The sequence below is a fragment of the Neopelma chrysocephalum genome, unplaced genomic scaffold (genome assembly GCF_003984885.1).
Source record: "Neopelma chrysocephalum unplaced genomic scaffold, ASM398488v2 Primary Assembly neopelma1_347, whole genome shotgun sequence".
In the NCBI taxonomy this organism is placed as follows: domain Eukaryota; kingdom Metazoa; phylum Chordata; class Aves; order Passeriformes; family Pipridae; genus Neopelma; species Neopelma chrysocephalum.
Genome location: NW_020898011.1, coordinates 4988018 through 5015993, shown reverse-complemented (window position 1 = coordinate 5015993; position 27976 = coordinate 4988018). Strand labels below are relative to the sequence as shown.

General features: G+C 39.8%; 1 protein-coding gene across 2 annotated transcripts in view; it reads right to left on the bottom strand.

The window, feature by feature from the left end:
- The window catches only part of LOC113978565 (heat shock 70 kDa protein 12A), a 55028-nt gene that overhangs the window by 6015 nt on the left and 21037 nt on the right, over window positions 1-27976 (bottom strand). For both annotated transcript variants that reach the window (XM_027705600.1, XM_027705601.1), the window contains 8 exons: window positions 25875-26061; window positions 24883-24987; window positions 23091-23207; window positions 6805-6976; window positions 3879-3965; window positions 3214-3318; window positions 2351-2609; window positions 563-666 (listed from right to left, as the gene is read on the bottom strand). In XM_027705600.1, coding sequence (XP_027561401.1) covers window positions 563-666; window positions 2351-2609; window positions 3214-3318; window positions 3879-3965; window positions 6805-6976; window positions 23091-23207; window positions 24883-24987; window positions 25875-26061 — 1136 coding nt within the window. The remainder of the gene's footprint in view (window positions 1-562; window positions 667-2350; window positions 2610-3213; window positions 3319-3878; window positions 3966-6804; window positions 6977-23090; window positions 23208-24882; window positions 24988-25874; window positions 26062-27976) is intronic.

Below are 27976 nucleotides of genomic sequence, written 5' to 3'. Positions count from 1 at the left end.
ACTTTCCATTACTGGATAAATAAATACAGTGCTGCTTAAGCCACACCTGGAAGTACTTTTACCATGATGCATCATTTACTATTTGCATTTAAGAGATGTCAGTGATTTGGAGGGTCATGAACAAAAGCTGGGAAGAAATGAACTAGAGGTCTCAATACCAGGAAAAATCAGAAGCTAGTTACACCTCTGGCATTATTAAGTTGTTGCCTGAAACAGGAAAAAGAAAAGCAGGATCTGGGTTTCTCAGTGCATTTTAATGTTGTGAATGCTTGCAGCCCTGGAAGTACACAATAATTGAAGCTTAGGCAGTAACAGGACTGAATCACACTCAGTAACCAGTACTAGAACTAAGCAGGAGGAGTATGTGTTCAGATGTCCCTCACTTTTATTATTTTCCTAACTAATTTGTAGACAAGTACAAGTTTCATAACTAAATTCCTCGCCCACAACTGGTACATACTAGGAAGGTTATTTGACTTTATTACAGTTACTGCCTTGAAACAGTGAAGAAAAACCTCCATTTCAACGCAGCCAATAAGTGGAATTACACACAGATACATACTGAGGTGCTGAACAATCTGGTCAATTGTAGGTTTGAAAAGAGCATTCATTGCATCTGGGCTCATCCTCAGCATTCCCTGGGAAGACCACTTCACAAAGTCCACACTGGAAAAGAACAGTTAGGAAAAAACATTAAAACATTACAGCTGAGTTGTAAAACAATCATCAGACATATTAAATACATGAATGAATGAGTTTACAGGATCTGTGAGCATTTTGCTTGGAAGAAAGTGCTCCACTTCACCCTAGCCCCATACCAACCGCAGCAATACAAAATTTTAAAATAGAATTATTATTTTTCCTTGTCTAATTGTTGTTTTCTTTGCCTGACTGCCTTTTGCAGCATTAGCAATGCTCAACTGCTTCCTGAAACAGCTGGCGGTCAACCCGGGGCTGGCTCATTTGAAACAGCACTGATTCAGCCCAGAAGGGCAACATTTAGATTACAGCAGCAGCAGGCCAAAGCCACGGGAAACAAGCAAGGGAAACACACAAGGAAAACAAGCAAGTCTGGAAGCCTCGGGAGGCAGAAGAGAGCACAACATTTTTAATGAAGCACAACATTTATTAAGTGAATACAGCCATTAGGTTCTTCCATCACTGATACACATCTATACAGCTCAGTAATCTCCCCTTCACTAATGCACACTATATGTCAGCCTTTATACTCCTTCTATCCTGTTATCCAATTAATTTCATTTTATTTGAAGGAAAATTTTAGCATTCCCTCTAAGATTCACCATTAAGACTATTAATAAAAAGGAGATGGTCTTGCGAGGGGGAAATTTTAATGATTTCAGAACCTCAGGCTCATTTAGAAAGTGACTCTTAGCTGGATTTCAAGTCATTTAGGCTTACAGTACATTTACCAATAACTTTTGAAAGAGATGCAGGAGTTCCTGCCTGCATACTACATTCACAGAATCACAGAATATGCTGAGTTGGAAGCAACCCACAAATGCTACGGTACAGGTACTAAATATCAAATATTTCCCTCTCAGGTCCCACCATTCTGCCCTAGATTCACAGGCTCTCTTGTTCATTCTCTTTTATGCCATTATCCCCAGGTTTCCTGTAGTACATAATTTCAAAAGATGCAAAATGCCCGTTTCTACTTTCTTCTCACTTCCTTTTCTATAGCAGCCCATGATCTTGTCATTAGGGTGACTTCTTGATACTGAAAATCATGAATTAAAATCTCTGGAGGGGAATATGTCTCCCTACTTATCGAGCAAATTATCTAATTGGTAAAATACTAGAAAAGGCAAAAACCTGCCATCACTTCAAAAGAAGAGTGCTTTCCCCTTGCAGATCTTTATGCAGTAATACATGTTTTCACCAGTGATCTGACCCTGCTAGTAACTGTCCTCAAGCCATGAACATATTTACACATCTCACAACCTTGGATTTGTTCCAGGCTGATAAAAATCAAGGTTCTACGTAACTAACTTTTAGGCAACAAATTCTGTCTTTGATCTGATGCTCCTAATTAACATGAAAAGGACTCACAATACACAGTCAAAGTCAAGAAAGTGATGCAGTGGTGGCCTAACAAAAGTCATACAAAGCAATACCTGACAACTGCAAGTCTTGTACAGAAAAGCTTTCACAAGAGATTGATCAGAACTTTTCATTCCAGAAACTGCAATGGAGGCAATCCCATTTTCACATCCTTATTACATTTTTACACTATTATCTTTCAGTCTACATGTAATTAGGATATTTGAATTATTTGTCTTTGCTACCAGTAGTTAATTCTGCATCCGTTTAGTTTCAGTTGCCTACTTACTTGCTTTTCCTCAAGGCATGTTCTACGCTGTGGCCTCGAAACTTCTTGTAATAGTCAATGAAGGAGAAGGGCAGAGTGATGTTCAGTGGGTTGGTCCTGTCTGGAGCTGCTGCCCGTTTACGGGACTCAAATGCTATCATCAGATCCACCCAGGCCGCAGGACGCTTGATTTTAAATTGCTCAATAAAATCTTCTCCAAATATTTTACACAGGAGCTTTTCAAATTCATAGTCCACTCCTAGAGAACCATATGGCCCACCTGTACCACAAACAAAGCACAGCTTTAATATCCTGAACTGCTTATTACATTTCTAGTTGACCACATACACATCAGAGCAAGACTATGAGGACTGTCAAGGGAGAAGGTCTACAGAAAGAGGTGTCTTTCCTAAATGTAACAGCTGGTCTAATACACAACATGCTCTTACCTTTGCCTCACTTCTACTCCTCTATCATCATAGCCAAAGTAAAACTACCACTATAAATCAGAAATATTTTTATTAGAAGCAAACTGCCTTCTTATCCACACATGAGGAGGTGTAGGTTGGACTTGTATTTAAGAGTAGACTCTCCTAAATGTGTACATTCTCCCATTTGCTTTTACTAGGTTGTTTCCCGAGGTAATCTTACAGACACCAGTGCTAGATTTGCCATTCAAAAGAATCAGGTGCATTAAGTGATTCATCCATGTCTGCTGACCAGCAGCTGGGTTATATTAATTTTGAATGCTGGTCTTATTTCAGGAAGAACTGTTAGTAAAATGTAATAAAGGCACACATTTCCTTCACTGACAAATCAAACTATTACATAAATATATAATATACAATATAATGACATAAAGCAAGCAACGGAAGTGACGTTACCTGTTGCTTTGTACAGCTCCTTAAGGTGTCCTTCAGGGAGCCTGATCTGATGGACAGTCATATCCACTGTGCCTCCTCCGCTGTCAACGACGATGTACCGGTCCCCTAGTTTGCCGAAGGGAGAGGGCAATGGGACTGACATTAGTCTTACCCCCCAGCACACTGCAATGACAGCTGCTCAGGGGCACTAGCACCATGAGAGACAATGACCTACAGAAAGCCAGAATGTCTGTGTTGAAGACTTGATCATTACTAGTAAATATAACGCAATGATTGATAACAAATATAAAAGTCAGATGTCAAAAGCCATTGATTTAGTGCAGCTGTAAAGCAGATCAGTGGCACCGCTCGTGCTGCTGTGTACATTCTAGTGGGCTTCCAAATTAGTACTGGGGAGTATTTAAAAGGCCTATTCTGAGGAAAATATTCTGCATGCATTTTAAAACCCGGATAGCTTTCTACCACCTCCTTAATAAACCGTATTTTGCTAGAGCATACAGAATTGCAGTTCAGTGTTACTAAGAGCAGCACATGAACCTGTGGGTTTTTTCCTATTTATAATCACGGTGAGAACAATGCAGTGCCCAGCACATTTGTGGGAAACACAATATTTGCGTGCAATATAAAACCAGTGACAGCAAAGCTTATTCAAGAAAGGACACTACCTTCCTCCAGTTCGGACCAGATCTCTCCTATGACATTTTCCACCATGAAGGTACGACTCTGTCGTTTATGACGCACGTGTTCCTTAGCTAGGGATTGACAGAGAATAAATTACTGAGTATAAGAAAGCATGAAGAAGTGGGTATTGTAAGTTGCAGGGTTATGCAAGCAGGCTGACAGGCCTGTATGTATCACTTCTTAACAAAACAGATGAACAAAAATTACTGCACTGGAATCAGGAACATTAGAATATCACTCCTAGGGAGAAGAAAAAATGCTTTTCAGCCACACTGATCTTCCCTGCTATTAATATATATTATTATATATATTTTAATATATACTAATTAACTAATATAAATAATATAAATAAATAATATATACTAATAACCGAATAAGAAAGCTACAAACAGGTCTGACTTGGGGCTTTTTAATATATTCCGGATTGCAAAGCATGGGCTGGCAGTGAGGTAGGGGGGACTGGCTTGTCACAGCCTCTGTCAGCAGTAGCCCCAGCCCACTGCCTTTCAGGATGTCAGTCTGTCTCAAAACTAGCAGCCAAAGCACTGCTGTTCAGATTAGTACCTTAAGAACACAGTGATCACGAGGTCTAACCCTCATAATATTTAAAATATACATTAATTAAAAATTAAGCGTAATCTAGCCATACTGTTATAACAATCAGTTAACTTACAAGACTTAACTGCTACTTAGACATTTAAAAGATGCAGAACAGTCTGTGAAGTGAAAGCAGAATAGTGAGAATCTCTGCCTTATGCTTCTAAATCAACCTCTACAACCGAATGATCAAAAAGCCCCACATTCCCTGTGTATCCTTCACTCACCTTCAAAGGCATTTTATAAAACACTACAGAGGAGAGGCATCCGGTCATGTGTGAAAATTCCTTCTGAAAATATCAGTGTGCGAATCACAGAATGCATTTTGCTTCCTGTTTCTATAGTGTCTATCACCAGAACACAGAGCAGCAGTTCCAGCTGCTGCTGTACCCTCCCCATAGAGCCCCAGGATGCCACAGCAGCCTCACTGCACTGACTCGGCAGCACAGCGGGAGCTCACACCACGAGCACTCCAGGACAGAACAAGCACTAGGTCCAAGGAAAGGCCTGACACACGAGCCCCCAAAATTCAATGGTGGTCCTTTCATTCAATCCTGTGGGCTAGAAGTGAACACAAGAGCCAGTCTTTAACTACAACTGAACTAAGTTTATCCTGGCTACTATGAACAGTAAAATTTTTGTTTTGACTTCACGGCAATAATATGGTCCTTGCAGTGCTTCTCTCTGTTTATATTTAAGGGTTTTTTCTCCTTAATCTGTTCTCAGCTTGTCTTGGGTGCCTGCCATGCCTTTATGAAATTTTAATTCTAACCCCAAATTAATTCACTCCAAACTTTGTTTTCATTAATTTTGACATGAAACCTTTCTCATCTCCAATAGCTTTTACCATACAAAGTCAAGAAGGAGAGTGGTAATCCCATCCAAGGGTTAGCAGAAATCCATGATCTAACAGATTCTGCCCAGCTTCAAAACCTTATTTTTTATTATTTTCCCAGAGGCAAATCCCTGTGTTGTCTGACAGTGAGTTCATGTAGAATCACATGGAACTGGAATGGTTCAGGACATGAATGAGGGGCCCCTGAAGGGACTGTATTTTGGAACAGATTGTGTCCTGTACTCTGCGTGGGCCCCCAAACACTGAACACATCTGACAAGAGCTGGCAAGGAGAGGCATGGATTTGAGAGAATGATGTAGTGACTCTGCTAACTGAAAAAAAATGCTCTGCTAAGTGCAGGAATAGCTTTACTAGCCTAATCTTCCATTTGCCTCTATTGTTTTGACACAGTAAATGTGATAAAATACAGATTCTTCTGAAAAATTCATTCTGGGATAGACTGTCCCACTACTGCTAATATTAGGGCAATTGTCACAGTGCACAGTCATGGTAAATATGTGCATTATGCAGCAATCGACTCTTAGTGCTGTTGATTTTTTTTTTTCTCTCCTACTTCCCTCCAATTTCAGCAGCATACCAAGATCAGAAAACTCTGGTGATGAAGGATTTTTTGGCAAGTGACTTGCACTGTGGTCTAAGCCCTGTCCCTCGCTGTAAGTCAGTCTTCAAACACTGACACTAGCAACAGATCCCAAGTCAATAAATCAGAAGTGCCCTATCTAGTTGGTCTTCTGTGAGCAGATAAATTCATTGCTATATTCCAATACCATGTGTTCCACTGAGTGTTGAAAGTAATTAATGGTATTTCATAAAGATGACACCACAAAGCATCTGCCAAAACTCTGAAACACCTCAGACTAATAGTTTCATTGCAGATCCAGTTCTTTAACACTGCTTCAATAATGCAGCTAATCAAACACATAATTGTTTCCAACACATTAAACTAAAAAAATGATCCAACATGAAGTACTGACTTAAATTAAGGCAGAAAAATACTGCTGTGAAAATACTAAAAGACTCCCACAAGAGCCAAAAAAAGGCAAGGCAAGAAGCTACCTGCATGCTAAAATTAAAGGAAGAAATTCTTTCCTGTGAGGGTGGGGAGGCCCTGGCACAGGTTGCCCAGAGAAGCTGTGGATGCCCCATCCCTGGAAGTGTCCAAGGCCAGGTTGGATGGGGCTCTGAGCAACCTGGTCTTGTGGAAGGTGTCCCTGCCCATGGCAGGGGGATGGCACTGGACAACCTTTAAGGTCCTTTCCAACCGAAACCATTCTGTGACATCTGCTGGATCAATGTCTAAACTAGTCTATCTACAACAAACAGCAAAACAGTTTATAAGAGCAAACTGATAGCTTGAAACACTTCAAGAGAACAAGGACAACAAGAAACAGTAAGAAAACAACCCTCATGCACAAAGCAAAGTTATGGGTAAGAATGCAGGAAGTGAATGAAGTACCCTGTGTAAATGCAGTCCCAATGGTGTCACTCGGGCTGTAGCCGTTGACAGGGGCCCTACTGCTCAGCTCGATCATCTGGTGCAGGCGCAGCTTTCGGCAGTAGATAGAGGCAGCCTCGGGTTCCAGGGCAATGATCAACTGCTCGGGATTTTCAGGAGATGCCATTCCTGCCTGAGAGAGAGAATCCATCAGAGAAGTGGGGTGGGAAGTCCCGCAGCCTCAGCAGACCCTTTCAGCTCTTGAACAAGGCTCTCCCCAGCTCACGGTCTCAGTTTAGGTCACCCCTTTGAGTTCAACCCACAAAGGAGCTGCTGCCAGCGGTAAAGGTCTGGGAATCGTCCTGCCCACAATGTATAGCACAACTTCACAGGCTGTCACAGGGAAGAACGCATGCACTTACCATGCTAAGTGTCTAACCAAGCAGTTGTGTACATGACAGGTGGAGAAACGAAGAAAATAATTTTGAAACCTGTAATGAATGGCCTAAACCCTGAAGTCCTAATTAACCTGTGAATTTGCCTGCTAAGAGGGGCCCCAGCCTCCTTTAAGACATGAAAGAGTACCTTTGGCCTCTCCTCCTCACAACAGTATTTTAAGTACGCCTTTCTTTATGTTCTAGATATACACAGTCCTTGTGGAAATGAAGTTCCTGCACTGTTGAACTGTACAGCAATATACAATACACTTTGCCAGTAATGCGTCTTCTGACTTACAACCAACATTTTCTAGTTCAAAATCCATTGCTTTTAAGCACATTCACTTTTATAATATCTTCAAAATGCTCAGTTTATTCAAGGACACAAAATACAATGGGGCAGGTTCCCTAAAATGTAATGAGAACAAACCTAAAAATAATCCCACATTATAAAATCAACATTTGCCATTCTTTCTATTTTCTTTCTGGATTTTTAGCCTTCAGATACACAGATTTTCAAGAAGCCACAAGTTCTTACGTAACCACATAGTGCACTCTCAGAGCTGGGCTTAGAGAAAAATATTCAAACAACAGTTGACAAAATTGTGCTTTGTTTCTTTTCCCCTGTACTTCTGCCTACAGTATGATTTTATGTTAAAACAGAAAATATCTTTCAGCTCTTTCTGCCCAACTTTTGGTTTACGTGCTATTATTTTTCAGTTAAGTGCCTGAGTACTACAGTATGCTAGCAAATACAGAACAAAATGAACATGTTTCTGCTTCCACAGTCAGTCTTTCAGCCTTCCAATTCATACACACACTGTGGTGTCTCCAGAGCATCCCCAAAAGAAGGCAGACTCACATGGAAAGACTGCAGACCTGGCCTGGAATTTGGCTTTTTTCATGCAGCTACATTGTGGGGCTGTGGGAATCACTGGCTAATTTACACCTGCAGCTAGAAACTCGAAGTAAAGTTGGTTTAAAAGTAATATCAGGGTAGGACTTGGAGACACAAAATTGTCCTTCACATTTACTGACTCATTTTACCTTCTCCATCTTATGAAATATGATAAATAGATTCTCACAGAAAGTATCTGCCTCACTATTGGTAACAAAAAAGGCAAAACAACCACAAATAAATTTCAAAATAAAAAAGTGAGGGTTAAACTAAACAAGGTTGCTCATTATTTTAAAAGCACACCTCACGACTGGGACTATGGTCACTTTGCATCTTTTATTGCTGTTAGGAAAAACCTTCTGCTTTAGTTACATCCACTGGACTCAGCAGCATGATCTGAAATAAGTACAAATGTCTGGGAAGGAAAATACTGTGCAAATACTGCAGAATATAAAACCTTGCCAGCTATGTGGCAACACATATTGAAAAAATATTATATGTTTGCAACCAAACGATCAAACTTTGAAAAATACAGGTCCACAGCAGCCAGAGTAACTCTAAAATGTAGAAAAAGACTATCAATCAAGCACAGGTCCAAGCATAACCCTCCTGCCATCACAGCACTTGCAGCTGAGCACGTTGGCAGACGCAGGCTTAGACAAAGCTCTGGAACTGTACTGGGGATGAAGTTCTTGCACTGTGCCTTAGTATAAACCCAGTCTTTCCTCCAACCTGTCTGGATGTAGTGGGCACAAGCAGGGCTGGTTTCAAGCCAGCTTACTTCAACATCACTTACCCCCATCGGAGCTTTCCTACACAGGAAGCTTTGATTTGTTGCACTGGAAAGAGCAATATTCAAGATATGGATCAATACTTGGTCTTTGACAAACATTTATCTAATCTGCTAAAGAATTCCAAACATGCATGGTCCCTGCACACAGATTATCTCAGCCCTTTACTGTCTTTGCCTTTGGAGAGTTTTGCTAAAAGCCTAATCTGAATCTTGCTGAAATTCCAAGGCCAGCACTTGTTGCTCCATCCAATAAGGGCTTGAAGAGCAAATAGCTCCTTACTACCCCGCTGCACTTTTCACTTATATTAAATCCATTATCATGTTTTGTGAGAGCTCTGAATCTGAGCAGCAAGCAGGTTTTTCCAATCTCTAGCAATGTGGAGGAACTCAAGAGTGGTCAGCCTGCTCCATGTACTGGGCATGTGTCAGCAGCACAGACAAATCAAATCTTAGTCTCAGTCTAACCTACACACTGAAGACAAAATTATGTTTTAGGGAAAAAATAGTTTGTTGCTCAGGATATTAAAATCCAAAGGCTACAACAGAGATCATTTGCAAGAGGTGACAAGAACTGAGTTGCAGACACAGGGAATGCACTGGTATTTCCTAACGCGAGGTGGGGGATGATTGTATTAACTGTGAAATCATCTCTTCTAGGGGGAATTTTGGTACAAACTTCCAGGGCTGCTTCTGCTAAAAGAAAACAGTAAACCATTAACAATAACATTTGCTTCCTCCCTCCTCCAGCAGGTCTGCACCATGACCTTTTCACAGTGCAGCCTGCACATCAGGAGAGGAAGGCGGTGACCTGCGGCGGATGGACTCAGCTCTGTGTTCTCAGACCCTCCAAGTATAGCAGATGCTATTCTTGCTGCTTTTTCTCTCTAGCCATTATTTAATAATAATAATAATGGCCCATCTTCGCGAACGAAGATTTGGGGAAAGGTCTCACCTAAAAAATCCATTGCGCAGGCTGGAAAGCCATTATTTAATATACCCAAAATATCTCCTGAGGAAAACATCCAACAGAAATGGCAGTTTTTAACAGTTCAAAGCCCAGCTGATCCTAACAGAATCTCATGAAGAATATGTAGAGGTTTTTTGCTTAAAAGCTTTTCTTACAGAGTTTGAAGGGCCAGTTCCAATGAAGAATGTGTTATTTCACATCACAGAAACCATACAAAGAATCTTCTACAGTGAAAGGTACAAGGCAACCAACACATAGTTTTAGATGTACACATACATATATATGTACATATATACACATACCCACATACATATTTATATATAAGTATATACATATATGTACATGTATATATAACAATCAATATTTCATACCTTATGTATGTAGTAGTTCTACTCAGACCATGAGAGATAGCACATTAGTCTTTATATATATATATATATATATCTCCATACACAGCACAGAGAGAATGCAGGAGGGGGAGATGATAAAGAAACATGAACACACACAGAATGCAAGGGAGGAATGGAGCAATGAGGTTGTTTTAATACAAGCCCTAAGATGAAGACTTAGGAGGCAGTACATCTGTCCCATCATTACAGCCAAGGAGCAAGGGACAGATGGGAGAAAAATATTGAGCATGCAGAGAAAGAGGAGGGAAAACAGCAGGCGGCAACACAAAGAAACAATGATGCATTTGTTAAAAATATTAATTGTAGACATTTGTGAATCTGCTGTATTTTACACTTGCTGCTTTCTATCTGCCTCACTCCATGTTCTTGCCTACTGCTGCCCAAGTACTACTGTAATTAAGAACAGAGATTCATAAATTAACAGGCCTGAACAGGACAGATCTAAACAATGTCTAGATATTCAACATTCTATAGATCATTCTGGCAGTGGGACAGATGCATCAATTTGCTTTTTGCCTAGGGCAGATTATAGCAGACTTTATAATAGTGCAGTGTCTTGACTTTAGCCTGCTAAGGAGATTTTCTTTCTCCCATAATACTCACTACCAGTACAAACCCAGTGATCACTTATGAGACATGAGTGAAGCAGCTGTTTCTCCAAAACCACAGAAGCAGAAAATTCATCATGGAATTACAGAAAATTCTTTGAGCACCAAAAAAGTTCTTAAAAAATGAATTTATTTGCAGAATATGGCTGCATTTATACATCTGGAAGAAGCAAAGAAAACTATAAAAAGAACTATGCTAAAATTCAACTTTGCTCCTATGCCTGGGGACTAAGATTCCATTTTTTGACAAGTGAACTCCCAGATTTTCACTCACTCCAGTAACACAGGTCTGTGAGCTGGTGCCAGTGCATTGCTGTCCATTTGTCAAGATTCATGATCGACAGCAAGCCTCAAAGTGCTTCAAAGTCTCATGTACTGGAGCATTAATAACTTTACCATCCAGATGCAGGTGAATTCTCAACCTGGCTCACTAGCTTTGTTTTTATAGCCACAGATGTGTCACCAGGAGAGCCACAGCTGACCACAAAACATTCCTGATTCTGTGAACAGCATCAGTTGCCAACTGTTAGCCTAATTCATCATTTGTGAATACTCAGGTCTGGACTGAAGCTCAGCATTAGCAGTCTGAGCACTTCCAGAGAACTAAACAATTTTCACTCATTCCATATGCAGAATCATCATTACTACAGATTTAAAGATGCTCCTTTTAAAACCCAGTCTCACATGCCACAACACACAGCAAAGAAAAGCAATGTTCTTTTATATTGTTTTAATACTGCCCCGTATATGACCTTAAAGACAGCATTATAGTAGAATATTCTACATAGTCTGAACCTTTTTAAAAGACACTGAAAGCCATCAGGTAGGCCTAGATGAAAAGGTCCCATCTCTGAAAGCTGCTGTAATCAGCATTTAGCTGTAGTCCTCCACAGCCAGGCAGGAATGCTGTTGTTCTATCAGGCTTTATTTATTACACCAGTGACCTCAAAAGAAGTAGTATGTTAGGAAATACACCATCATTGACAAGGTACACATTTCCTATTACTACTCTTTCAAACTATGGAAAGCAACAGTTGGAGTTTTTTTCAGAGAGACACATCAGATATCTTTTTAAAGGAAAGAAAAAAAAAAGCCTGACCACTGATTTGTAACACAAGGAACATGCCTTACATGGAGTGCACCTGTTTCTTTGAGTTATAAAGCCGACTGAAAGAACTGACTGGATGAATTCTAATTTCCTGCTTTGATATATTTTGTAGTAATCTAAAACCTAATTCAGTACTGCCTCAGGGCTGTAAGCACTGCATTCACAATTAATAGGACATTTCTAGATACAGAAATGAAGCATAAATAGAATAAACAGATAAACATGTACAAAAGAATCACTCTCATTACGCAGTTGCAAAAACAAGGCGCACAGACTAAAGAATCTTTTCTAACTTTGAGTAGGAACCCACAATAAGGTAGGAAATTCTTCCATAACCCCAGAACTCCAGTTCAGTGTCCCAGCCAAATGCTAGCCTTGGCCAAACAGCAAGCTTCCATTTCTACATGTGACACGTAGCACATGCAGAAGCTGCAGGGACAGCTACATCACAGGGACAGCTACATCACAGCTCCACCACAGCCTTGGGTCCCCACTCTTCTTTCACAGTTTTTCACCTTCACCAACCGCATTACTTCAGTCACTGCTGCAGCAACGCTGCAGGCCAGGTGAGTGCAATGATCCATTCTTCTGGTTGGCAGAAAGAACCTTTCAAATGTGTTTTACCACTAAAGCCCCACTTGTAGGCACCAGAGACAAAATTTAAACGTTGGATCCCATGAAATAGCTCCATAAAGATAACGTGGTTCATTAGGAAATGAAGCTTGCCAGGACAATATCATTCAGCCAAAACGACAGAAGCTGAGAATTAACATCAACATTTTGCTATTTTCCAAGATATTTATTGTAATTAGTAACAATAGGAAAGGCATGATTGCAAGTTAAGCACCGTGCAGGCGGCATGAAGAAAGTATTGTGCAGCTGAATGAAGGCGAGACAAAAGAATGGTTGGAAATGAAGTGCCTCGTGCAATCGAGGGCGTTTAAACTAATCAGTTCATTGTGTGAAGGGATTCCTGGTAACACCATCCACTTAGTGCCTTGCTAAGTGAGCTCCTCTAATCCTCCTCCTTTTTCACTAGACAGCACTTTCTCCAGTTCCGTGCCATCAAACTGGGATGTCGCAAATAAACGACTGGGATCTAATTAGGGAGGCAGAGCATCCCAGGAAAGAGGATGAGCAACATGGGAAAAGACAGCACTGTCCCAAAGAGGCGCACGAGGGGGAGCTCAGCTGGCCGGGAGTGGGGCAAGTGGATATCACAAAGCTGCAGGAAAAGCACAGTACACGCAGTTTGGCCAGATCTTCAGCCTTGAGAAGCCTTCACAAAGAATGTTTGAAAATCACTACACCATCACATACACCAATGCTTTGCCTTTAGACTTCGGAGTAATGAAGAGTGCTGCAGTACAGTAAATATCGTGAATAAACAGAATACAGTGAGGTCAGACAGCCCAGTTATCTCTGTTCACTTATCTGTTCAAAGACAGATGCTTAAAATTGCTGAACAGCCACAAAATAAACAGGATTTTCAAAGATTCCTCTTAGTGACCACAGCAGAGAGGCTGGGTTTGCCAAAGGCAGGAAGAAGAGCTGCTGGGTGCTCCCCTGCTCTCAAGAATTTATCCTCTGGATTTAAGAGCCTAGATGAAAACTGAATATTAACTTTTTTTTTTTAAATCCAGTCAACACAATGTTTGGGTGGTGGTTGATACTGCAAAGATCTGACATTTACAATGTCATAGAGGCAGCTTTTGCTTTACAGAACCAAGAGCATTTGGCTTTCTCTTACACAACATTTTCTACACATACATGCATATACATTATAGATATACATAGATGCACACGTTTTCACACTATTATTGCTGGTTGAGCTAAAATTGGGCTTGTGGCACAGATCCTAGTCTGATCAGGTGCCACTCATACTTTGCATTTCACAAGTGAGAAAATAGTGGATAATTATCACAGCTGCAGAATTCCTTCAGTGTCAGTTCCCCCTTCTGTACAGTGAAGTGACAAGACAAAGATACTCATCTCTCTGTGAGAAAACTGCTTGAGAAAGCATAAATGAATTCTCAAGCTATGGTTAAATAGAAGTAACTTCATTTTGAAGATAAGCTATGGAAGATGAAAAGTGGAAAAACCACCGTTTTAAGGGAGGGGACACAAAACTGGAAATTAATAGATCCCTGTAATAGTTCTTTTATTTGCTTTGCACAAGCATGAGGGATTAAGTAACATGAAAGACATAGAAGGATGAACCCCAGTGTAAAAATCGGCCTTTAAACTGTCCTTAGGATTTTGGGATTATCCTGAGACCTCTCTTCTGACACTGCAGATATCTTCCCTTCTGCCATGAGGACGCAGATACCGCTACTATATTTATAGTATATAAAAAGTATATTTATACACTATTTCCCTGTTTTTAAAATACCAGAGCGCAGGATTTCCAGTGCTTTCTGAATTCCCAGGGCTTGCCCATACCAGAACCTTGTACAAAGTAACTAACCCACAGAAAATTCACAACCTTCCCACAGTCTTCACCTAGCCTGAACTTATTGCTGCTCCAACTCCAAACAGAACTCACAAGCTGTGAACTCCTGTCAAGGGTGTTTTTAGGTGAAACCTTCTAACCTGCAGGTAATCAGGATAGACAATAATAAGGTGCCTCATATTTGCACCTGTATCGCTGGTGTGGTGAACATCACCAGACAACATATGAATTAATTCCAGTTAATAGTAACACTACTCCCCATTTCAGAGTTGCACATGAACCTGTATGTTGAAGGAGCAAGAGATTTGGATTAGATTTTATTTATAATCAAAATTAGTTTTATGGTGGAAGAAACTCTTGGTGGCCAAGGAGCAGCCTAAGAGCTGCCTGCAGCTATCTGAAGGGCAGTTACAAAGGCAGCAGAACACAACTTCTCTCAGCCTTGCCAGGAGATATAATGAGGGGCAACAGCCACATATTGCAGCTCATAGACTTCAAATTGGGTATTATAAAACCTCCTTTTTACTAGAAAGGTGATGCAGCACCAGAACAGCTGCTCAGATAGGCATCTCTGTCCTTGGAGATTTTTACAACTTGGCTAAACAGAGCCACTGCTGAGCTGGTGCTGGCAATAACTCTGCTTCAAATGGAAGGGCAGAGTAGTTAATCTCCAACAAACACTTAGTGCTTCCAGGATTCTAAAATGTTGTAGGTATTCTACACTGAGAAAGACCAGAAATCCTTCCCAAAGGCCAAAGACCTACACACTTTTTAATCCCTTGTCTTTGTGACTTTCACGTCAAATCCTTGAGTGTATCAGTGAGAGGGAGCCCATTGTGTCTGACAGTATGACAGCAGTACCAGCCTCTGCTACGAGCCTGCAGCTATTCAGGTCCTCACAGGTTTCTGTATGGACTGCAATTAGAACTTTTGTTTAAGTGTCTTGGGATCAAAAGGAAACATTTGTCACAGCACACTTTTTTTTTAATCTGAAAATATATAGAGCACAACAGCTCTAAGCAGTCCTTTAAATATCAGCCACCAGTCACTTTAAAAAGTGATGCAACATATTGAAAGAAATTAATGTATCAAGGATGCACAAGCTGAGTTTACAATATTAACATAACCTGCACTCAAAAAAAATCTGCCTCGGTCCAATGTTTTGTTGATGAGGGAAATTCAGTTCCTAATAAATTCATTTTCCTGTATTTCATTGTAGAGTTAAAATATGGTCTTTATGCTTAAAAGTATGAGAATGCTGTCTGAAATAGGAGATATGGACTTCAAGCCCAAATTTTTTGCATTCAGCTCTGCTACAAGCTTCCTATATAACATTTTACAAGTCACTTGGACTAAATTTTGTGAAACCATCCCCTAAAGCAAATGCATCAACTTGTGAGTATCTAACTCAACACCCAGGTTTTCAGTGGAGCTATTTGTGAAGTTTGTTGGGATGGGGGGTACTTGTACTCCGAATAATCGTGCTGGCTGCCAGTCCTGCAGCTGATCACACTGCTCAGCAAGGTGCTTTGAACCAAAGCAGAACCCATTTGATATTTCACTTCTGTTTACTAACCTATCAGTAAAGCTATTCCTATGACAAGAAATAATGTACAGCCTGTAACATTTCTCCCTCTTAATGGCTGTCTAGAAACTATGGTATTATCTCATTCTGGAAAGCAAGAAAATAAATGGGGCACCTGGAGCTGTAATGAAGTGTGACTTTTATTTTCAGCACACTCAAAATAATGAATTTGTGGAGTTGCATTGGCTACAGCCAGAACTGCTGCATTTGTGTGGTCTCTGATTAGATGAAGCAGTTTGTTATAGATGGCTAGGCTGTCTTATTGAGATAAATGCCTTTGGTAAGAACAGTCTGATTGCCTGAATTTATTTTTCCCGGTGTTGTTATTACCCAGCTAAGAGTACAGACTGCTTTACCTGAGCATTTCTATACTTTATATTTTATAGATTACTTTTGTAATCTATTCTTTTATTTTAACCTGAACTTGGAATTATTCAGGACTGTATACTTGTCAGGTCTTCTGGATTTTGTATTACAGTTTCCCTTTTTTAACCTATAAAACCTTTTTTTTTCTTTGGGAAGGAAAGTGGAGCATAAGGAAGGATATACCTGAATTAAGACCATTGGCTACCTATCATGAAGCAGCACTTTTGTTTAAAATTCATGGAGAAGGTTCTGCAGCTTACCTGTGCTTATTTCTCAAAAAGCTTCTGTGAATTGCCCATAAGAAAGATAATTTCTTGCTACACACAGGCAAGGCACTAGATTTCTGGATCATTATGAGAGAGAAAAGGATTTCTTGTATTTGTGAGATATAAAATAATATCAATATCTACAGCAGACCTTACCTAGGACACCAGATCTAGTCTGTCACAATTTGGTCTCAGAAGTAATCCCAGAAATACAGACAGAAGTTTCTAGGGAGAAGCATCTGGGATCCTTTATTAGGTAAGAACAACCACGAGACTATGAAATTACCAATGCTTTTCTCTGTGCAAAAAAATCTCCAAATTGCTTATTTTGTTGTGCCTCTGCCCTTTCATTCCCCCAGAAGTTTCTCAGGTACTGGAACCACAAATAAATCCAAATTAGCATCACTAAAGCTGAGTCACATATTGCTGAATGATAAAGTGGTAAGGTGGAGGTTATGTTTTTGACAAGTTGATGGGACCACAGTGGCATTCAGTTCATGTTTCATTAAGGTGATGTTGCTGCAGCTCATTCCCAAGGGATTGTTGCCACAGATCACATTTGTTGCACAAATGAAAGCTTAGCTCCAAGTGGCATTACCAAGAATTTTTTGCTGCATTACATTATACCCCCAAGGTGCAGCAGAACATTACTTGCAAGTTTCATGAGTAGCGTGCATTAGAAAAATGAAGCCATTAAATTCTCATAAGCTTTTCAATTTTTCATGTTATAATATTCTAGAAATGCTTTTTTGTACCCTGGGCATGCATCAGTTACCACAACAGCAAAGCCTGACTCTTCCTATTTAAGTCCAGTTTCACATTTCTAGTGTGTCAGGCTCTCTCCTTTTCTGTATTTTGAAATATCCTCATTGTAGGTCCTTATGGTTCAGGCTGATTATATTAAAAAGACACAAGTGGCCTGACTGAGTGGACTTTCCCAGAGAAAACGATATGTTTGCTCTTTTCTGTTAGTTGCATCTTATTCTGTACCTTGGGCTTTTTGATTTTCCTTAATATTTTTCACTATAGTTCCAATATCAGCTTTTATTTCTTTTCTCTGTAACTTTATACTGGCATCTAAGATGTCTTTTAGACCTATCTATTATCCTTCACCATTGTCCTTTCTATGAACTAATTAAAAACAATCAAACATGCTAGTTTTAGATCTTGTCCACATTAATTTACATTTGTTTGTGGACTTCTGTCATTCCCTAATGATTGTAGTTTACATCCTTTCAGACCATCATTTTCTTCTTTTGGTGGGTAAACCCATCTAGACACTCTTTCCACCAAGCAGAATGAAGAATTTAATTTTTTGTTATTTCTGTTGGCTTCAGTGACCTCTCAGGCAATGTCTAAGATCCTGTGAAATGTGTTTCAAAGTTTCAGAAGATAAGCAGACAGAATGCTAAGAAAACCTTTTAATTTACTTGGATAGCAAAAGAAAAAGAAATCCTCCAAATGTTGCAACTTGTGGCCCAGAGGTGGACAAAGAGAAATGTAGGACTAGATTAGCAGATGGCTTTGTCAACTGCCTCTGCTTTCCCGTGAACCTGTCTGAGTAACTAAAATGTGTAAGCAGAGATTGATCAGTACACATTTTCCATTCTGTAATCTCCACCCCTCAATTAGTTATCCTTTCCTAATTAAACATAGCTACAAGATGCAGAATCCTCCCTAACACATCACTCAATAAACATTTTAATCCTTATGATTAAAAGGATCTTAATATTACAAAAGTGAAAGCACAGACTCAAGAGATCCCCCAGAAGCTACAAATAATCAAGGTAGTTGATGTATGAACGCACTTCTGCCTCATCTGCCTCACTAACAAGTACTGTTTAAAAAAAAAATCACCAGCTTCCTAGTGCTGCTTACACCTTTATATGTGGTTTATAGCAGAAGCCTCACACTGTCCCTACACAAATAAATTTGAGTTGCACGTGTTTTCTGTACCGAAGAACAGACTCATGAAAGAGTAGGTGTAGCTCAGCTTCACAGATTACAACCTGGTTAAGTCTCTCCAGTCATCTTTTTAAAAAACCAAACATACTTCACATCACGTTTTTATCAGCAAGGAATTTTAGGTGCCGTCCCATCAATCTTTCATCAAATTTGTTTATTTTTCTCTGAAGGTTTCTACAAAGCAAGCTAGTAGTGATCGATGTAATGTAATGTGAACCCCAACACAATGTGTTCAGTAATTCCCATCATGCACATTCCATGACAAAACAGATATGAAAACAATAATAAACATCCAGCATAGGAGCTGGTTAAAGAAAGCCTCTGGAATTTCAGGCTCATATACTTAAGCCTATAACTTAGACTACCTCTCTTTTTGTTTATACAAGCTTACCATGCAAATGATTTTATTTGCTACTTGTAACTGAAAGATAAATCTACTTCAGAGTTCTATAATTCCATTTCAAAATCAACAGTTCATATTAAAAAGAAAAAAATCCTCAATATTTCGAAGTAGACCAAATGAACGATGTTTGCAAGCCTACAGAATATTTTGGGCAAGTTTATGAAAATACAACATCCTTCCCTTTCCTTCACTCTGCCCTGAGTGCATTTGTTATGCCATGTTTCACTTCCTTATTTTCTAGCTTCTGCATTCCCATACTTCTGTCACACTCCAAACTCTTCCTTAAAACTTTACTCCTATTAGCATGTCCAAGGAATTCCAGCCTGCAGATTCTGCTCTGCACTTACTGTGCCCAAGGAATGTGTATTGAAAGATGAGCTGGAAGAATGTCTTTACTAAAAAGAAACAACGTGCCAAGAGTATTGGATCCTGTGTTCCTCTAACACACAACCTGCAGTGCCTGAATCCCATTTGGGTAAGGGATTAACAGTGCTGCTCACAGTAACACATTACAACAGCCAAGTGCTGCTAATGCTGAACCAGCGATTCCTGCCTGCCTCGATCTAAAGCGTTCCTACACAAATGTTCTTGACTACTTTCAAAGTTTCACCTTTCTACTAGTGGACACACTGGGTTGGTTTTTTTGTCATCAGTAATACAAGACTAACAAAACAATGAATTTTCTTGTGTCAGTAGGACCTCAGGTAACACAGAGGCGGGATCCAAGTTCACGTGTAATTCTGATGAGGCTGTAAGTGCCAGGCCATGCTCAAGAGCAGGAAGTGGTTTGCTTCCATGCCTAAGCCATTCTTGCATTTTGGGGTCTACACCTCAGGCCCAGTGCAGGTGGTTGCATTGAGCTCCCTCTGCAAGGACAGCAACAAGGACAGGTCCCATCCACACGAACAGGGTGGAGTCCTCCAACATGCTGTCCAACTGGACCATGCTGACAAGGACTTCCAAATAAGAAAATATATCAGCAATTTGAATTTATTAGTCACAATGTGAGTTCTTCATGAGAATGGAATTTTTTCTAATACTGGCAAGTACAGCACTTCTGACAGAACTACACCAAAGCAAAGAATTTGAAACAGAACAACTGGGACACAGAAACAAGAAAAGTTAATGCTATTTATGATACCTTATATTTTACTGGTGAGGACAATGACAAACCTGACTAAGAATCTTAAGAATCATTATTCAGGATGTAACAAACAGCGATGCAACACACATTAATCCCAGCAGACAAGTTTTGGGAAAGGAAATTTAAGCCTAAGTGGGTCCTACAGAGTTGACACACTGCTCTTGCCACAGAGCTCTCTCCAGTTGTGACCAGACCTTATCAAGTGTCACACAGCTTTAGAACCATCTCTGGACACACAGGAATTGAGCACGAGGGACAGGAAGAAGCACCTGTTATTCAGGAATAAAGCAATTTTGATTCAGCAAAGTAAGCTGTAAAGACATGCAACTTTCTACATCCTACCAGACTTAATCCCTCAGGAGGCCCCAGAGAGCAAGATAAATGAGAACAAACGAATACCTGCTTCAAAGAGGTAATAATAACTCAGGTATAAAAAGAGTTAAGGATACACAAAGCACAGTAGATGAATACAGACTGGGCAGGCAGAGTAACAGCACGAAGCAATGAGGAGTAGTTTTCCCATATAAATAGACTAATCACAGTCAAGTTTTTGTAGGCATGAAAAAAACCAGCATTTTAGAAAGGGTTTCAGAAGAGGAAACTGAATAAGCAATACAGATACTCGTGTCCAGGACATGCAGCTTATGCATGAGATGACACAGATGGAATCAAATGTAGGTTGATTCCCTGTCAAATGTGAGGCTACAAAAGTCTTTAGTGGCAATATTCTGAAGAGATACAAACCAGGCCACATGACAGCTGCCAAAAGCCAAAGAAATGATGTTGGAGTAACCAAGATGCAAAATCACTGACATCTTGGGTGAAAGCTCAGCAGCATGAACAGGAAAAGCTGTCATGCAGACAGAATTAGCAGGATTTGGATAGGCTGGATGGGAAGAGAGAGGAAGAACTGTGAGCTGAAGGAACACCCAGATTACCCATTCAATGAGAAAGCAGCACAGCAGCTGGAAGGGGACAATGCAGGAGGCCTCGGGCAGATTAAGAGTTCCAGGTCAGCAATGTTTTGTCTAAGGTAAAACAGAGATGAGGGGACGTCAGGGGTGCACTGAGATTGTGCACCATCAGTTCAAAAGCTGATGGATGTTGAGCACAGCAGCAGATTTCCAACACTTCTTACTCTACTTGATTAATTCCATTAGCTTTGCCTAGACAAGTACTTAACCATTCCACAAAGGCTGGGCTTTACATTGTGAAGCAGTGACTGAAGCTGTTGGTGGTTTTGCTCTCTTAGAGCTACCTCTACTTCTCATAGATTACTCAGCAGATTTTCACAGCTCATTAACATTTCCCACTAGTTAACTCTCAGCTTAGACTACTGGTTGTACTGCAGCCTTTCCAGTAACAGGGTTTCTACCACTGCCTTTTCACACTTCTCTCTGCATGATGTGCCGATTACTCTTACAACAAAAGTGCTCATTTTCAAGATGCTTGCATCTTCCAATAGCTAGCAACAAGAGCTGCAACTTCTGATCCATCTGTACATACTGGTTTGAGGAATGTATTGGATCCAGCAAGAGGAATCTGAAAGACTGAATGGCAATGCAGAATTCTCACTTTTCTGCATTTGTTTCTTCATCCCCCCTACTTTAAAAACAATCAACCGTGTGTCAAGTTAACATCAATTATTTCCCTAAACTCATGTTTTCCTGCAACTGATCACACACCCCGAGTTAAAAGCCTTGTCAGTCCTTGCTGTTTATCAAGCTTGCCCATAAAAGTACACAACCACAGACACAACCACAGACACAGACACTAATTAACAACATTCCATTGTGCCACAAATGAGAAATGCCAAGAGATCTACCTTACCCTGCCCTGCTCCTTCCACAGCTCCCACTTCACGAGCACACATGCACACAGACAGCAGGCAGACAACAATATACAGAGATAATGAATGGGTCTCTAGTGTTTCAGATTTACCTACAACCGTGTCCTTCCATCAGAACTTTAAGAGTGTTTTGCTTCTGGCACTAGCATTAGCAATCCCACAATACAGACTGTTAAGAAAAACGTTGCTCAACATTAGAGATAGTTAGAAACAGAGTTAGAAAAATCTGGGTGCTTCCCAGGACCACTCTGCAAATTACTCATGAACTGACAGATATTTTCGAACTGTGCATCACACAGCTGCTGCCAATGCGTTATGCAAGTCTCCGACCAAAAATTAAAAAAACCCAAAGAACAAAAACCCCCCCAAAAAACCAAAAAACCCAAACTGAAAATGAATATGCTGATGAAAATGCACATCTCGTGTATTAAAGACACAAACTGAAAATGAAATAAAGGACATGCACACCAAAAGTGGACATATCCGGGGGCGGTTGGGGGGAAAGAGTTAAACGCAGATAAACCCCTTACTGGTGAAAATAACAGTTGAATTTAATTTTATATCCAGACTATCCAGTTCAAAGTCCTTTCATTCCTACTGTGGGAAAACGGGAACTGGAAAAAAAGTCCCACCAAGGAGGCTCTTTGCTTTCCCTCTTTTTTTTTTTTCTTTTTCACTTTAAAAGTCTGTGATGACCTAAAGAAAGTTAACAAAACAAAACTGTGTCCAGTATTTTAAAATCAACTTTCCCTTGGGTCTCAAAACTGCATCTGTTCCATGTGCACTGAATTCAGCTCCAATATATTGTTCAGGGTGACTAAAATATCAGTCTACAGTGAGGGACATGAACATATAAAAGTAAATAGAAAGAAAAAGGCAGTTAAGAGATGAATACATATAACTTAAGGTACTGCTTGGTAGAGTTAACTCCTCTTTCAATATTTCCAAACCCTTATACAGTTTATACTAGAGCTAATTGTCCCAAATACAGTTTATCATTTAACCTACTAACTAGGGCTTTAAAGAGGCATTTCTACATTCAGCCTGTAATATTACCTTGTAGGCAGCTTGTCTCATAAACTGCTTTGCAGGCTGTTTCCAAATAGCAGGCACTGTAATAACCCATCTTACTTCAGTGTTTTCGAAGTCTGAGCCTCCTTGGTCACTGAGCTCCTAAATAAAAGGAAAATAGAGGTGAATGCAAAAATTATAGGTGTCTACTTTACAAGAAAATATTATTTTCTGCTGGCTCCAGTAACAGTAACTCTTTCTTTTCAATTTTCTTCCTGTTACATTTATGCTACGAGTCAGGATTACGTCCAACCTGTCAAGAATGCTTTGCTGTGCCAAAAGGTGGGATTAGGGTTGAAGTTTTCTCAAGGAGACCTATAGAAAAGTTTACTGCTAACACGAAGTAGAAAATTTGGTTTCTGCAACAGCAGCAATTTACAGAGTGTTACAAAACATTTATATACGTTCCTAGTCGCGGTGTGGTATTTGCTGTTAGCTTCAAGAATTCACACATCTTGATTAATAGACAGAAAAATATTTGAAGTATCACCGATGAACACTATGTTTTACAAACTGGATTTTTCAATTACTTCTTTATACACCACTTACCTTTAAATCAAAGTTTTACAATGCAGTTAACAAGGGGAAGTTACAGTTAACCCCCTTTAAAAAAATGACTGATGGCTCCTTCAAAATTTTGCTTTAAGCAAACATTCAAGACTAGTTTAGTACTTTTATTGTCCTTTTTTTCCCTTAAAAAGAGGAAAGTCTGTACTGCATTTGCAAATTAGGTGATATACTGACATGTTTTGGGAAAGGTTCCAAGTAAAATGTCATTACCATATGTCCTATCTAAATCTCCATCCAAACACAGAAAGGTTCAGAAAGGTGAACAACAGGCCTTTAGAACGTAAAAAATGTTTCTGCATGTGCTGAGCCAAGGTGTTGTGTTTGTTTAGCTATGCTGCAGTTCCAAAATCCATGCTGGAAAAGTAGTACCTTTATACTGCACAAGGCAACAGAAACGGACAGATTATAGTCCAAAGGAACTGCTCACTTACATTGCTTGTCTAATTAGTTCCAGGATTTATTCATAAATGCCAGGGATTTAGTTATTAACACCAGGAAAGGACGCAGCCCTGAACAGGCAGCACAGTAAATACGGGATTGTACCCAACTGCATTCACATTTGCTAAGAATCTCCCCCCCATATGCACAGCTTCACAGTCATTGTGACTCCACAACCAACCACAAAACAGTTAAAAAAGTCTTTGAAACCATGAGGCATTTGAATTGAAGTGGTAGGATTGTTTCTCTGCAGCCATAAGGAAGAGACTGAGATCTCAGAGAAAATAAATTAAACCCATTCAAAAAAGTAGGTTAGCTTTTAGCAACAAAGCTATTTTAAACAATGCTTGCTTGGATGAATATTCTGATTTGACCCAGGAACTGCTATGCTTATGTTGACATTAGAGTGGCACGTTTGAAGCCAATGTTTACTTAATTCACAACTGACTGTTTACATGAGGTTTTAAATCTCAAAACCAGTTTACTGGGGCCATTTATTTCACTGGAGAACACAATAAACCATCCTGTGATCCAGGCAGAATATTACAAGAAATGAGTATTGCAACATTTCAAATGGGAAATGGAAAATAATACTTCAGACTATTGTGAGCTCTTCCGAGTCCACAGCTTGCCCAGGGTTTCTACACCTGCCTTGCTTTGTTCACATCAAATACTACTGAGGTCAAAACTTGGCAAGGTTAAAAGTGTTAAGCTCATATTTATACCAGTTATAAATACAGAAGATCTTGATAAGGAAGTATTACCCCACCTTTAAGGCCTGTTCCTTAAAGAATTGCAGAGCGTAAGCAAATATCTCAAGTGCTTTGACTTTTTTGCCATTTGCAGCTGTCAGGTCTGTCTCCATGGTAAGATTCTACATGAAAGAAAACAATGGGAAGTTACTAAAAGAAAAAAGTAAACATGAAATTTATTCCCACTGCTTGAGGAAAGGGAATCCTTATTATCCACCTGGTTAGGAAAAAGTGACAAAACTGTTCTGAAGAGGATTTAACTCATCACTTGAATTTCCTGGAGCATGACATTTTGCTGCTTATTTTAGACTTTGTTTTTAAACACCTACCATGTCTACAGATAACTGCAGACAGAGAGAGGAATATGGATTAAATATTAAATAATTGCAATAAGTGTATCTGTAATTAATTGCAACAAAGCTGCATATGCAAGAAATTTAAGCCCAGTTAAGAGCTAAAAGCCTAGATTTTTGGCTTCCCACCAACACATGAAACCAGAAAACACCTCAACAGAGAAAGTACTGGCTGATTCCCAAAACTCTAGAATGGATTAAAGACAAAAATATAATCAATAGGAATAACGTCAAATTAACAGTATGATTTGCACTTGCAGTTCTGGCAACAAATTCTGGGTGAATCTGCTCCTCTGCACTAGAGCTCAGTATGGCTCTTATATTCCATTTCTGCTGACTAGATTCATAGAACAAATCAACTCATGCAGACTCCCCAGACAGCTACGAATTTCACCCAGGAAAATTAGGACATGAAGATCTAAGCAAAGTAGATACTGAACTTCTAAGATTTATAAAGAAGGCTGGCAAAATACAGTTGCCAAATGCAGCGAGAAGCAAAATGAATCACGTTAACTGAAGAGTTTTGTTTGCTTAATTTACCCTCTAAACTTAGAAATAGAGCTGCTTCACTTCTAGTTGACAATCTTCAGGCAAGGATCTAGTACTGTTCAGAGGAAAACAATTTGAGTAGCAAATGCTACTTGGTTCTTACTTACACCAGTGGTATGTAGTTTCATCTTAAACTTTTCAAAATACAACCAGTGCTTCGATTCAGTGGGATCCAAGTCATGGTAGAAATCTCTTGCTGCATAGCCAAAGCTATGAAACTTTCTCTCTGGAGTTAGGAGGATAGTGGTCGGTGTCTTCTGGTTGGATACACCTGGATCTCCACCTTCCCATCGTCTACCAAGACGTGAAACAGCTTCAGTAAGTGATGCTCAGATTTAGAGCCACAGAAAAAAAACAAGTGTAGCACGAGAAAAACAATGTGGTGGCAAATTTCAGAGACTGCTTTTCCCTCCAAAGATACTAATTTCAAACCTGCAATACCAAAATCAAATGGATTTATTCCCACCTAAGAAAAAAGGACTGCAATCTTTGTTTCAGGTAATTCAATATATTTTGTGGTTAGTTGTATAATTCTTAAGGACATAATCATACTTAGAAAAGAATACAGATTCCCTGAAGTAAGACATACACAATTAAAAAGGAAACAGTTTTGTAGTTAAATTTTCTAATTAAGCACACAAATGTAATAAACATTGTACAGAAAAGAAAAAAAAGTAATTATCCTGAAACACAACTAATAAAAACCCAAATCTGGGCTATCCAATTTCTTATCAGGCTCCATGAATGTTTACTTGTACGGGATATTTGTCCTATACAGAATTAGGGACCTGCTCAAGCCATCTGCACACCACTATGGAGAAGTTGATCAAATCCCTGTTTCTGTCACAGAATACTCTCTGAAACAAGACAAGCCAGTTCAAATAACATCTGACCATGTGCCTCATTTCCTGGACACCTGAAACTCTGAAGACATGCCTGCAGATGTTGACCTCTCTCCATTGCACTCTCTACTCACCTGAAGTTGATGAATTTTGTGTTTTAAATGCCCAAAATGCTGTAAAAGTTTTAATCTGTCAAAAACGAAGCAGATTCCCCAACTCCCAAGTATCTTAAAGGCACCAAAATATTTCTGTCACCACTGGTGAATATAACTATCCTCTCTTATCAAGACTGCGATGGCATCTTTGAGGATAGGCAGAAGTAACCCAAAGCTTGTTTCACAGAATGGATAATAAAAAAGAACATCAAATATGGGAGCACGCAGCAGCAGGAATTGCAGGGGGGCTTGGCAGGACAACAAGGTCAGACAGTAGAAGGTCGTCCCAGAGACAGCTGTGAGCATTCCTGTCTTCTCCTCACTTTCCCATCACAAAAAACCCCAAGGCAGAATGGAAGAACAAGAAACTCCCATGACTGTTCCTCCCCCCTCACATACAAGTACATTCAGTATGAGAAACAAACATTTACCAGAAAAGATTTTCTTAAAAAGGCATCAGTAGAAAATCTATTTATGCTCTCAGACATAATCATAACACAGCTCAAACAGGAGCCAAGTTAAGATCACACAGGCAGCTGCATTCATTATTAAACTACATGTCGATTGCTTTTTTCTAAAGATAGCAAAATGCACTTTCAGAACATACTCCTGATGAAGTCCTTATTCTGAAGCACAGAAAGGCTGCCATGCTCTGTGGTAGTTGTTTATGTGACACAGGCAGATTATTTAGAAAAAATCATTTCCATTTCACTCTCAAAAACAGTTGAATCCATTGAAAATAAACTGACCTCTAGACCAAGGCAGAAAACTGACATGGAAAACTGCAAACTAAGGGGTTCATCCTTGGCAAAGTACCAAGGACCAGGATCTTGTAACGTGCAGGAAACCCTTCAGACCATTCAGCTGGATCAGACAGAGCAAAATCTGCCCCCTTTTGCACAGGCAGCAGTGACAGCAGAGAATACACGTCTGAACAGGACAATTCTGCTGCTCTGAAGCAGAAACAGATGATGAGGAGTGGAATGATTTCCATCTTCATCAACTTGAAAAAACTTTCCTAAACCTCCCTAGTTCCGCTACTCAGCCCTGAGCTATGATCAGCTGGCAAGGGCTCTGCTCCAGGTCACTTCTTTCTAACCTGCTGCTAGAAATGCACTTGGTCATCTCCAAAATCTCTGAGTAGGTGTTACAGCAAACATATGGTTCCAATGTGAAGAAGCTGGGATCTCACAGCCTATGAGCAGAAAAGAC